The sequence below is a fragment of the Herpailurus yagouaroundi genome, unplaced genomic scaffold (genome assembly GCF_014898765.1).
Source record: "Herpailurus yagouaroundi ecotype Mexico unplaced genomic scaffold, PumYag 163, whole genome shotgun sequence".
Lineage (NCBI taxonomy): Eukaryota > Metazoa > Chordata > Mammalia > Carnivora > Felidae > Herpailurus > Herpailurus yagouaroundi.
The window spans coordinates 15,119,828-15,134,132 of record NW_024412404.1 but is presented as its reverse complement, the minus strand read 5'-3'; the positions used below and the strand labels follow the sequence as shown (position 1 = coordinate 15,134,132).

The 14,305-nt window shown below is 36.9% G+C and overlaps 1 protein-coding gene across 4 annotated transcripts in view; it reads right to left on the bottom strand.

The window, feature by feature from the left end:
- Nucleotides 1–14,305, bottom strand: part of ADK (adenosine kinase) — a 530,009-nt gene that overhangs the window by 479,163 nt on the left and 36,541 nt on the right. For 2 of the 4 annotated variants that reach the window (XM_040485454.1, XM_040485455.1), the window contains exon 2: nt 9,048–9,122. The exons of 1 other annotated variant lie outside the window; for it this stretch is intronic. In XM_040485454.1, coding sequence (XP_040341388.1) covers nt 9,048–9,122 — 75 coding nt within the window. Of the gene's footprint in view, nt 1–9,047; nt 9,123–13,800; nt 13,825–14,305 lie in introns of those variants that run through there. One more of the 4 variants, XM_040485457.1, reaches the window with a different exon arrangement.

Below are 14,305 nucleotides of genomic sequence, written 5' to 3'. Positions count from 1 at the left end.
TGAATGGCATTATATCAAGGTAAAATTAAGTATAATGCTTATTTATTATACTTCCCTCCAGCCATGAATCCTCCACCCACCAGAAACATAAATCAAATCCACCTGAATTATCACATATGCATCTCATGCATGAACAAAACTGAACTCAATCTATCCACTCCCTCTAACATGTCATTCTCTCATACTCCCTAACTCAATCGTAAATACCACCAAAACCAAAAGTTGGAATGTCATCCCTGACTCCTTTGCCCCCTTCATTAATCAATCATTAAACTTACCTTTATAACAGTAAAATATTATTGAACTTTCTCCAAACTGCATGATCAGGTCACCATCCCTCAACACCACCATCCCTCAACAACATCCCTAATGCTGCTTTATCCCAAAATCTAAGAATCTGGAATTCTGAAAGAGAGAATCAGAAGAGCCAAGGACCATCTTTCTTTTAATGCAGGTAACAAAGTAACCAAGTTAAAGAAAATACACAAAATTCAGGAGCATTTCCAAATACCAGCAATAATCGAAAAAATGTTACTGAAAAAATATTCTACTCACAATAGCAATAACTTTACTTTTAAAATACCTAGGGAGTCACCCGGGTGGCTCAGTCGGTTAAGAGTCCGACTTCGGCTCAGGTCATGATCTCACAGTCCGTGAGTTCGAGCCCCACATCAGGCTCTGTGCTGACAGCTCAGAGCCTGGAGCCTGTTTCAGATTGTGTCTCCCACCCTCTCAAAAATAAATAAATGTTAAAAAAAATTTTTTTTAATTAAAATAAAATACCCAGGATAAACCTCACCAAAAATGTACACCTAGAAGAAAACTGTACAATACTGCAGTAAGACCTAAGCTGCACTAATATTGTAACAACTCACCACATATCACTATTTGAATTTAATTAATTAGAGGTGCCTGGCTGACTATATCAGAAGAGAGTATGACTATTGATCTCGGGATCGTGGGCTCAACTCCCACGTTGGGTGCACAGATTACTAAAAACAACAAATAAATTTTTAAAAACTTAATTAAAATCAAATAAAATTTTAAAATTCAATTCATCAGTTGCACTAACCACACTTCAAATGTTCAAAACTAAATGTGACTAATGGTTACCATATTGAACAGTACAGACATATAACATTTCCATCATCGCAGAAAATTCTAATGGACAGTATTGCTGTAGAGATAATAGTTTGCCCCAGATTTTTCTTTTAATCACTTCTGCATGGTTTGCATTTTTCCCCAGACACAATTATTTTTATAATTTTTGAACCTAACAAACTTAGCAATGATCACTACCATAAGATGTGGAAGTCTAAAACAAAACAGGGGTGCCTGGGTAGCTCAGTTGGTTAAGCAAACGACTTCAATTAAGGTCATGATCTCACAGTCCGTGAGTTCAAGCTCAGCGTCAGGCTCTGTGCTGACAGCTCAGAGCCTGGAGCCTGCTTCAGATTCTGTGTCTCCCTCTCTCTCCTGCTCATGTTCTGTATCCTCTCTCTGTCTCAAAAATAAATAAAAACATTTAAAGAATTAAAAAAAATTTTTTTTAACAAAACAAAACAAAAAAAAACCTAACCATTTTGTAATCCTGTATTTAATGTACTTAGAGACTACATGTTACTAAAATATACAAAATAGCTAGAGGAAAAAATAGAAATATATATGCATAAATAGAAAAATTTATAGGTAAAGATCTCATTTTTCCAAATTAATCTAAAAATGCAATGCAATCCTAAACAAAAACCCCAAAAAGAATTTTTTAAGTACTTGACAAACTCATTCTAAAATTTATGCACAAAAGGAAAGAGCCAAGAATAATTAAGAAAATTCTTGAATAAGAACAAAGTGTAGGGACTTGTCCTATCAAACATCAAGATTTATTATAAAGTTTTGTAACAAAATAAAAATAAAGCTGCATTAGTTCAAGGCCAAACAGACAAGCAGAAAAGGATGGAATACCTAGAAATCAAGCTATAGACAAATAAAAATTGGCATTGCAGATCAATGGGTAAAGATTGGGACTATCACAATACAGTGATAGAATACTTGATTTCACTTGAGGAAAAAAAAAAAATTAACTGGATCCCCACTTCACATCATATACAGAAATCTATTCAAGTCAATTGAAGACCTAAATATACAAACCATAATGTTAAATATTGAAGAAATATTGAAAAATATTGAAAAATAGCTTTATAAAGAATTAACTATAGGGGCACCTGGGTGGTTCAGTCAGTTAAGTGTGCAATTTCAGCTGGAGCCTGCTTCAGATTCTGTGTTTCCCTCTCTCTCTCTCTCTCTCAAAAATAAATATTTTAAAAAATTTTTTAAAAAATTAATAATGAAACAAGACAATTATAGCCTTTTAACCTTATATATGGAGTATCACTTGATACTCCAAATATTGTTTTACTTCAAACTAATATATATTTATTTACAGAAATAATTCATCCTGATTTATAGAAATAATCCAGCTGTAAATTTTTGGTATTGAATAATCAGCACTGAAATTTACAACCAACTATTATTACTTTGAGTATTTTTGGAGTAAACATTAAGTAATGTCTTTCATGCATGCTTATGTTAATCAAGACTTACCTAAGGTTTGTATGATTACATTATTAAAGATTTGGATTCATAAGAAAAATATATTTCCTCAACTACTCTAGCTTCCTTTCTTAAAACTATTTTCATTTCTAATGAGGATTTTTACTTCCCGATTACCATGACATTAATTCTCTTCATACCTTTACTTCTATAGTATTTACCTAGTGTCAGGAAAAATCAAAACAAAGCTGTCTTATATATTCCTCCACTTTCTTTTGTATAAACCTCTTCTTTACTCTCCATAATTAGATCAACACTCATCTGGCAGTTATTATACATTCCACATTTTATCTCTCCTCATGCCCACTGTAACTCTTCAATATGCTAGAAAAGATTATTTTGAACAGCCTACTTTGTTTCAAGTTTTCCTACGTATTTTCAGTTACTATATTTTGACAAATTGGACACATCAAAATTGACTAACTTAATTCTTTCAATTAGATAAAGATCCTACATTTTTCTTACTCCAGGAAAAAACTGGCTTTCACAATCTTTAAACAAACTAGTATATTCTAGAAGAAGTTTAATTTTTAACTATCAAATAATTATCTAATTGATACTTCTGAATAGTGGCAATGCTTGTTCTATCCTGGAAACTCTCAATACAAGAAGTGTATTGTTTGAAAACTTAGTCAAGAAGAACTGTTGAGATGATGACCTGAGCCAAAGTTGGATGCTCAACCAACTGAGCTACCCAGGCACCCCCCAGATACCTTTTTTAAGTTTATTTATTTATTTTGAGAGAAAGAGAGCACAAGGGAAGAGCAGAGAGAGACAGAGAATTCCAAGCAGGCTCCACACTGTCAGCGCAGAGACCTACTTGGGGATCAAACTCCCAAACCATGAGATCATGACCTGAGCCGAAATCAAAAGCAGGACACTTAACTGACTAAGCCACCCAGGTGCCCCAAGGCCAGATATTTTTTTAAAAAATCAGAATCAGAAAACAAATTCTATCCAAAAAATTTTGACAGTTAACTCGTTTTCACAGTGTAAGAGACTAATAAATACATATTTATTCATTTGCTTAGTACCCAACTATTCCCAGAAAATTTATTTTTACACAGTTCAAATATAAAAAACACTTAACTAGGGGCGCCTGGGTGGCGCAGTCGGTTGGGCGTCCGACTTCAGCCAGGTCACGATCTCACGGTCCGTGAGTTCGAGCCCCGCGTCGGGCTCTGGGCTGATGGCTCAGAGCCTGGAGCCTGTTTCCGATTCTGTGTCTCCCTCTCTCTCTGCCCCTCCCCCATTCATGCTCTGTCTCTCTCTGTCCCAAAAATAAATAAACGTTGAAAAAAAAAATAAAAAAAAATAAAAAAAACACTTAACTAAATATGGTCTGAAATGTAAATTAAACACAGTCTAGTGAAAAAATAAGGAATACTTTCAAAGTGTATTTTGGAAAAAAATGTTCTGGAACATAAGAATAGGAAAGTCTCTACATTTATGATTAGGATCCAAAACCTTGCTTTTTATCTCCAAGTACTGACGTCAAAAATCAAGTTTAAAAATTAAAACTCAAAACAAAAATACTAAGTTTCAGCTTATTTAGGATGAGCTGCTAATGAAACAAAGAAGCAACTTGAGCTCTCTGTAGTATCAGCACACAGCTGTCAGATCACAACCAGTCTGATCACATCTGCATGAACTTTTAAAAACAAATATCCTGGGGCGCCTGGGTGGCTCAGTCAGTTAAGCGTCCAACTTGGGCTCAGGTCATGATCTCACGGTTTGTGAGTTCGAGCCCTGCGTCAGGCTCTGTGCTGACAGCTCAGAGCCTGGAGGGTGCTTCGTATTCTGTGTCTCCCTCTCTCCCTGCCCCCTCCCCTGCTCATGTTTGGTCTCTCTGTCTCTCAAAAATAAATACACATTAAAAAAAATTTTTTTAATAAACAAATAAATGCAGGGTGGCCTGGCTGGCTCAGTCAGTGGAGCATGTGATCTCGGGGTAGTGAGTTCTAATCATATGTTGGGTGTAGAGATTACCTAAAAAATAAAAAAATCTTAGCCTAGTCAGTTGAGCATGTGACTCTTGATTTCAGCTCAGGTCATGATCTCACAACCAAAGTGGGACTCTTAACCGAATGAGCTACCCAGGCACCCCCTAAATAGACAAAACAATCTTAAAAGACAACAACAAAGTTAGAGGGCTCACACTCTGTCACATTACTTCAAAACTTACTTCTGCAATAATCAGCTGCAATATCAAAACAAAACAGTGTGGTAGTGGCAAAAGGAAAGACATAAAGATCAATGGGAAAGAATTGAGAATCCAGAAATTAACCCACAAGTCTATAGGCAAGACATCAGTCTATATAGACATAAATATGAGTTTGGGCCCTACATCAGTCTCTCTGTTGTCAGCGCAGAGCCCACTTTGTATCTTCTATCTCCCTCTCTCTCTGCCATTCCCCTGCTTGCATGTGTTCTCTCTCTCTCTCAAAAATAAACATTTAAAAATAAATAAATAAATTTGAATGAGAGAGAGAAAGAGAGAGAGAGAGAGAGAGAGCAAGCAGGGGAAAGAGAGAATTTTAAGCAGGCTCCATGCTCAGCACAGAGTCCTTCACAGGGCTGGATCCCATGACCCTGGGATCATGATCTGAGCCATTTCTTATTATATTACAATAGGCCAAATTTACACATTTATAAATTCTTGCCTGATCCTTTGACATACAAGTTTACCTAAAAGAGTTATAGGGGTAGTTTCCAGGACATTAAAAAATACAATTTGTTAACAATGGTTGTCCCCCCACTAAATCAGGTGTATTTTTATGTACTAGCAATGAATAATCCAAAAGTAAAATTAAGTTTGGGTTTGAAGATGGTGTTGAGGAGAATAAATACCGTGACTTCCAGGGCTTTGCTAAAACTTCAGATGCAAGGCCTTCTGGCTAAGCATCTGTAATTTCGTATTGTTGCAACATTCATTATAACCCTGGGGGTTCCAGCTTCCTAAAAGTTTGCTGTGGACAAACCAGAAAGAAGGTTTATGTAGATTTCTACAGAAATTATGATTCCCGGAAAAGATTTTGAGGAAATGATGAAGGCTGGTATCTTTCAGAGAGCAAAGTGACTTTCTTTCGGTTGGTTCCACGGAAGTTGGTCACTGACCTATATCCCTGAACTATGAAACATGAATATTGGACTGTGGAATAGTTTCTCTTGATAAATAAACAACTAACAAGTACTGTGGAAAAAAACAAAGAAAAATAAACTTAATAAAACAATTCTATTTACAGTAACATCAAAAATAATGAAATACTTAGGATTAAACTTAACCAAGAAAATGTAAGACTTACACACTGAAAACTACTAAACACTTTTGAAACAACTTAAAGACAACCTAAATAAATGGAAAGACATCCCCTGTTCATGAACTGAAAGACTTAGTATTGTTAAAATGTCAGTACTTACAAAACTGATCTACAAATTCAGTACAGTCCCATACAAAATGCCAAGTGCCGTTTTTGCAGAAATAGATAAGCTGATTCTAAAATTCATATGGAATTTCAAAAGATTCCAAATGGACATCTTTTTTTTTTTTAATGTTTATTTTTGAGAGAAAGAGACAGAGTACGAGCAGAGAGGGGCAAAGAGAGAGGAGACACAGAATCTGAAGCAGGCTTCAGGCTCTGAGCTGTCAGCAAAGAGCCGGATGAGGGGCTCAAAATCACAAAGCACAAGATCATAACCTAAGCCAAAGTGGGACATTTAACCGAGTAAGCTACCCAGGCACCCCCTAAATAGACAAAACAAGCTTAAATTAAAAAACAACAAAGTTGGAGGACTCACACTTCCTCACATTACTTCAAACCTTACTACTGAAATAATCAGCTGCAATAATGAAAACAGTGTGGTAATGGCAAAAGGACAGACATAAAGATCAGTGGAAAGAATTGAGAATCCAGAAATTAAACCTCAAGTCTATAAGCAATTGATTTTCATAAGAAGTACCAAGAGCATTCAATGGGAAAAAGAATAGTCTTTTCAACAAATGATGCTGAAATAACCAGATTTCCACATGCAAAAGAATGAACTAAACCCTTAACACACAACTAATAAAACAATTAACTAAAAACAAATCAAACACCTAAATTTAAGTGCTAAAACAAATCTTAAATGAACACATACACATTGTGATTCTGGATTTAGCAATGAATTCTCATTATGACAGCAAGAGCACAAGCAACAAATGAAAAAATAGATAAACTGAACTTCATCAAAATTAAATATCTTTGTGCATCAAAGGAAACTATAAAGAAATCAAAAATAACCCAAAGAAAGGGAGAAAATGTTTACAAATCATTTATCTGATAAAGGGGTCTATTATCCAGAATATATAAAGAGCACTTACAATTCAACAACAAAAGACAAACAACTAAATTCAGAAATGGGTGAAGGACTTTAATATACATGAATAGCACATGAAAAAGATGTTTAACATCTTTAGTCATTAGAAAAATGCAAATCAAAACCCACAATGAAATATCACTTTACACCCACTAAGATGGCTATAATTTAAACAAAGGAAGGGGCGCCTGGCTGGCTCAGTCAGTGGAACATGTGACTCTTAATCTCGGTATTATGAGTTCAAGCCCCATGTTGGGTGCAGAGATTACTTAAAAAATAAAATATTTAAAAATAATAAAATGGGGTGCCTGGGTGGCTCAGTTGGTTGAGCATCTGACTCTTGACTTTGGCTCAGGTAATGATGCAAGGGTCGTGGGACTGAGTAATGCATCCAGCTCTGTGCTGAGCATGGAGCCTGCTTAAGATTCTTTCTTTCTTCCTTTCTTTCTTTCTCTCTCTCTCTCTCTCTCTCCCCCCACCCCCGCCCTCTGCCACTCTCCCCTGCTTATGCTCTCTCTCAAAAATAAAAAAAATTATAAATATTAATTAATTAATTAATAAGGGAAAAGAACAAGTTTTGGCAAGAAAATGGAATCCTCATACATTATTGGTAGGAATATCAAAGGGTGCAACCATGTAGAAAAGTTAGGTAGTTCCTCAAAAAGTTAAACACAGAATTACCATGACTCAGTAATCCCACTCCAATAGATACCAATACCATAGATTAATGAAAATACATGTCCACACAAAAACTCGTACACAAATGTTCATAGCAGCTTGATTCACAACAGCCAAAAAAGGAAACCTAAGTGCTCATCAACCAATACAGTGTGTGTTGTGTGTGTGTGTGTGTGCGCGTGTGTACACAATGGAATATTATTTTGCCACAAAAAGGAATGAGTTACTAATACATGCTACAACTTGGATGAACCTTGAAAAACATCATGCTAAGTGAAATAAGACAGACACAAAAGGTCACAAACTGTTTCCATTTATATGAAATACAATGGCCAAAATAAGCAAATCCATAGAAACAGAAAGCAGAATGGTAGGTCCCAAGAGATCAGAGCATGGAGCAGAGGTGGGGAAAGGGCAGGCAGGGATAGTGAAATGATTACCCATTTCAGGTACAGTTTTGTTTTTGGGGTGATGAAAATGTTCTGGAATTAGATAGCAGTGATGGTTGTACAACCCTAAAAATGTATTGGCAGTCATTGAATTACACACTTTACAAGTGTTAAAATTATAAATTTTAAGTGAACTTTACCTCAATTAAAAAAAAAAAAGTGGTTGCCCTTGGGCACAGACAGAACTTGCTTCCTCATTATAAATCCCTTTTTTACTACTTAATTTTTTCTTTGTACCAAATGGTGTCAAACAGCCAGAAAAATAAACACAAACTGATTTCTCAGCTAAATTTAAAACATCAGAATTTACTATTAAGGGAGAATTAATATAGAATGATCACCTCTGAATTATGTCCTGCATATTCTTCTTATCCTCTCTAATCCTATTTCTTTTCCCATTTATGTTATAGCACCATGACAGATGTAGTTCACTGATAACAATTTAAAAATTTGGGAACTAAATCATTAGGTAAATCATATATACTTCTTCTTTGCAGAGAATAAAAAATAAATTTCAGGGACACCTGGGTTGCCCAATCAAGTTAAGTATGTGACTTCGGCTCAGGTCATGATCTCACAGTTCGTGAGTTCAAGACAGACATCAGGCTTTCTGCTGTCAGCACAGAGCCTGCTTCGGATCCTCTAGCCACCCCCTCTCTCTCTGCCCTGCACCCATGCACATGCATGCAGTTTTTCTCTCTCCCTCTCTCAAAAATAAACTTGAATTAGTTAATTAATTTCAAGTGAAACTAGCAACAGGATTGAACAAATGTACCTAAAGTTTTCCCAGAGAAAACTGTGGTCAATTCATAAATAATTATAGTGCAACTTGCTATTAATGACATTAAATTTCCTGAGTTTTCCTCCAATTGAAAGTATTAGAGTCCAAAGTCTTCAACAGTTTTTCTTTTGATATAAGTTTCACATAGTACATACAAAGAATTTAATACTCACTTATCAAGGAAATCCTTATCCACTACAGCAGTGATGTCAAGAAGAGGATTTCCCATCCCAAAGAGAATATTTTCACTAAAAAAAAGCACACAAAAATGCAAGCACAAGTTAGAAATACTTCTAAAAGTAAGCTGATGTATAAAATGCACACAAATATAAAAATATGTATCTTCACTTTACCTCAAAAATAAACCTAACATGCTAGTTTATTAAACCTTTGATTTGCTTTTTACATTTCAGACAACATTTTAGAGGTAGCATAAGCTATTTAGAAAGGAGGATGACTTTCAAATTGGATCAAATAGAAGAAACCATATCATGTGACCTTTTTTCATAATATTCAACAGCTAATGACCAAAGCTAATTAGACTTTTTTTTTAAGTTCTATCATAACAAAAGTTCTATACCCAACAAACATGACAGATAATTAACTTTATCTAGCTAGTAAGATACCCAACTACCAAAAGTGATTAGGGAGGTTGCAGCAAGTCCTCCAGGAATCCAGCCAAAAGCCCCACCTTGGACAAACTGAATGTGGTGAGACCCGCACAATGAGTATCACAGATAGTGAAATTTTCAATTACATTTAACAGACTTCAAAGAAGTCTATGTTCCACAAAGATCCCAGTGTAGCTCAAAACCAAGAGAAGGCTACAACTCCACCACAAGAGATGCCTTAAACAGAAGCCCAACTAACAGCAAGAAATGGACCAGTGGCCATGGTTGGGTCAGCCTCAGTGGGAAGCATTCTTCTAGGTTTTTCAATGAAATTTGCCTCTGTGTAATCTCCCGTTGGTCTCCAGTTTGCTGAAGACCTCTTCCAGTTGCCTCCAAACCAGTTTCTATCTTCATCACATGGAGACTATCAGTAATATCAATACTACTGGTACCCCAGAGTTTCTTTAAGAGAATAAAATATAACCTACACTTATAATCTACAATGATTTAGAAGACTGAATTGCAGTATCATATTAAAACCACAGTTTGGGCAACTATGGCTGAATACATAATAAAGAGGTATTTGTCCCTTTGTTCTTTTTTCTCTCCCCTTTCTCTTTTTATTTTATAAATTTAATTTTTTTTTCAACGTTTATTTATTTTTGGGACAGAGAGAGACAGAGCATGAACGGGGGAGGGGCAGAGAGAGGGAGACACAGAATCGGAAACAGGCTCCAGGCTCCGAGCCATCAGCCCAGAGCCTGACACGGGGCTCAAACTCACGGACCGCGAGATCGTGACCTCAGGTGCCCCATAAATTTAATTTTTTTTAACGTTTATTCATTTTTGAGAGAGACAGAGCATGAACAGAGGAGGGGCAGAGAGAGAAGCAGACACCGAATCCAAAGCAGGCTCCAGGCTCTCAGCTGTCAGCACAGAGCCCAATGCAGGGCTCAAAACCACAGACCGCAAGATCATGACCTGAGACGAAGTCAGACACTTAACTGACTGAGTCACACGGGCGCCACACCGCTCCCTTTTTTCTGTTTAAAGAAAGCTGAACGAGGGAGAGTTAAAAGAAAATACAATTATCTATTCAGACTTAAGTTGCATTTATAATCAGAAAAAAAATCTAATATAAAAAGAAAATATCTTAAGTACTTAGAAGATAAAGGATCAACAGGCAGATACATTAAAACTTGGCCATCATTTTATTAGAAACTTCTCTGCCTGATTTGTGTATTGTTATTCAAACAATAAAAACTCCTAGAATTTGCTTTTTAAAAAAAAAAGCATGGGATGTTACTGGGCTGCTTGGCTGTTTCTTTTTACTCACCCTTTTTTGTGTTTGGTTTAATGCATACAGTCATGAATCCACCACCAGAATCAAAATATGTAACATTTCTAACACCACAAAATATCCTGCTACCCTCATATCAATCGCTCCACCCCAGCTTGTCCCCTCTTAGTTTTAAGGACAATTGTGATATTTCTTTTTCAGAAGTCAAACCTTTGAACATCTCATGGATTCCCAAAACAGTTCATTGCACTCCATTTGAAAACTTAGTATAGTATTAATAAATCAATGCACCCTCTCTGGGCCTAAGGTTTCTATACTCTAAGAAATATGGGGGAAAAGATGAGCAGAATGAATCACAGAACCCTGTTTAAACTTATATTCCTAAACTTATCTGTCTAGCAAAACTTTTTTTTCCTGAATGCAAATGGACACGAATACATTTACACACAGAGCAAGAATATACTGGAACTGAATTGGTCAAATGTAATACTGGAAGAAATTTTTTATATATCATTAATGATGATTGTTGGGGAGCCTGGGTAGCTCAGTTGGTTTAGCGTCTGACTTTGATTATGGCTCAGGTCATGATTCCAGGGTCGTGGGATCAAGCCCCAAGTTGGAATCCATGCTGAGCATGGAGCCTGCTTAAGATTCTCTCTCTCTCTCTCTCTCTCTCTCTCTCTCTCTCTCTCTCTCTGCCCTCCTCCCCCACTTGCACTCTTGCTCTCTCTCTTCTCTATAAAATTTAAAAAGAAGAAGAAGGAGGAGGAGGAGGAGGAGGAAGAGGAGGAGGAGGAGGAGGAGGGGAAATGTGATCAGGAAAAAATTTAACTGGAAACTTGTTCTTTTATTATTTATTGTTAATAAACTAGATAACCATAATATTTGCCTTGTTATTGCCAAATAATATTACAATTCAGTTAAGGTCATTTGAAGACATTCTCTAACAAACCAGAATTGTGTGCTTGTCATCTGTTCCTTGTCATCCTCCTTTCACTCCAAAGGTACAGGCTAAAGAGATCTGGGTGGAACTGACCTACTCCAGTTCATGGAGAGAGTGAGTCTGACTGGCTTAACCTGGAGGAACAGCAAAGTCTAAACCAATCAGCACAATGCATTTCTCTACCCATACTTACCAGTTAAGAGATAGGCATGTAACCTAAACCAGTCAAATCAAAAGGGACGCCAAGGTTTCCTTCCTAGGAATGCTCATATATAAAACATCTTCCTCCAGAGTATAAATGCAGAAGGTGTTGGAAGATTTAAGTACCTCAAGGTTCCCAGGTGGCTGCCTTGAGGTAAATCTGACATCACAGAGGGCAGAAAGGAAACTAACTCATGACACAGAGAAACTGGGTTATTTGATGAAGTTGTTGGACCTATTAAGCTTCGCTTGAAACCTATATCCTCTTTGGACTTTTGATGACATGTAAGGAAATTATTTTGTTGATTACAATTTCAGACTCATTTTCTGTTACTAATAGACATAAATTGTCATATTTCATTTTTTAAACTTGTTATATTTTATAATTCATTTTTATTATAGAGCTGTAATATAGACAAGATTGTTAGTATTGGCATTATGAATCCATGTTCCATTAATTTAAGTTCCTCTGAGGCTAAAGTCTTAATTAATTCTCAGGCAGATCTCTTGGATTTCTTTTCCTTCCCTTTGTGAGAAAGGTTATATGGATTTTACTTTTACTGTCATAGAAACATGGAGCTTGAAAAAATATGTTCAACCAATATTTGAGATTTTCTTTGTATATCTCCAATAGACGGTAATAGTTTTATGCATTTAAACAAATTCTACTTATTCACATATATAGGCTGCCTTGTGTCTTATAAAGTTATTTCTAATTCTCGAACTATACACTTAAACTACTTCCCCAAGAGTAACTCAATAAATATACTAGCAGATGCCAATCAAAATTTTAACATAAATCTTAAAAACATAATAAATTAAGATGGTGTAGAAGCTTCTGGGTTGGTGAACACAACTGCTGGGAAGGTGGCACCGCTCAAAGAGTGCACGGAAGTTCAATCCCCCCACTCCCATACCTTTCTGTGATATTGTGATTTAGAATAAGAAATGCACGTTTGGCCTTCTTCTGGGTCCCTGGCAAAGAGCTCCTAAAAACCTTGGCATTTCTGAGGAGTGGGATAAAGGTATCTTTTGTTATATTAATGAGGTTACTTTTGGAAAACTCCTAGGTAACCTAAGGATGGGGGTGGTTCCAAGGGGAACCTCGGGGGACTAGAGGATTAGTAGTCCCCCTTCACCTCCAGGGAGTGATTTAATCAACTATGCCTATGTAATGAAGCCTCCATATAAATCCAAAAGGATGCGTTTCAGAGAGCTTCCAGACTGGTGAACATATCTGGAGATTTGGGGAAAGGGGCTCACAGAGCATGAAGTTCCTGTCCTTTCTCACATACCTTAGCTTATGCATCTCTTCCTTCCAGCTCTTCCTCAGTTATATCCTTTTATAATGTTAAAATAAATTTCTAAGCCTAAGATGGAGCCATCTCCAGCCCAGGGTGCATCATCAGCAAACTAAACTTTTGTGTTCCGGGGCGCCTGGGTGGCCCAGTCGGTTAAGCGTCCAACTTCCACTCAGGTCACGATCTCACAATCCGTGAGTCGTGAGTCAAGTCGTGAGTCAAGCCCTGCGTCAGGCTCTGTGCTGACAGCTGAGAGCCTGGAGCCTGCTTCGGATTCTGTGTCTCCCTCTCTCTATGACCCTCCCCCATTCATGCTCTGTCTCTCTCTGTCTCAAAAATAAATAAACATTAAAAAATAACTTTTAACTTTTGTGTTCCTGTAAATGGTCAGATTGACCAGAAACGTGGTATATATCCAGTCAGCTACTCCCCTAACACCAGACAACTCTATACTTATTTGCTTGTTCCTTGATCTCTCTAAATAAAGTCAGATATGCAATCCTAGCCAATGATGCCATTTCCACGTTGCCCCTTCTAACACTCTGCAAAATACACGCTTGCCCAACATGCCTTGGGAGGAGTATTCCACTGCTTCTAAGGCACAGTACACTCCAAATCCATGCAGTTTTTCCCTTGAATAAAGAACATGAAACTCATTACTAAATTGTTTGTCATCTGACAATTATAAACCATAATCTAGTAAGTAAAATGCTTCTCTGAGTTCTAGGAACCACTCTAGCAAATTAAATGAACCCAAGTAGGGGGTCATGGGAATCTCTGATCTCGAACTGGTTGGTCAGAAGTACAGGTGGAGGGGCGCCTGGGTGGCTCAGTCGGTTAAGCATCCGACTTTTGCTCAGGTCATGATCTCATGATTCATGGGTTCTAGCCCCGCATCAGGCTCTGTGCTGACAGCTCAGAGCCTGGAACCTGCTTTGGATTCTATGTCTCCTTTACTCTCTGCTCCTCCCCCACTCATGCTGTGTCTCTCTCTCAAAAATAAATAAACATTAAAAAAGAAAAAAAAGTACAGATTGAATCCAGAATCTGAAGTGTGGGAAGGGACAATCTTGTG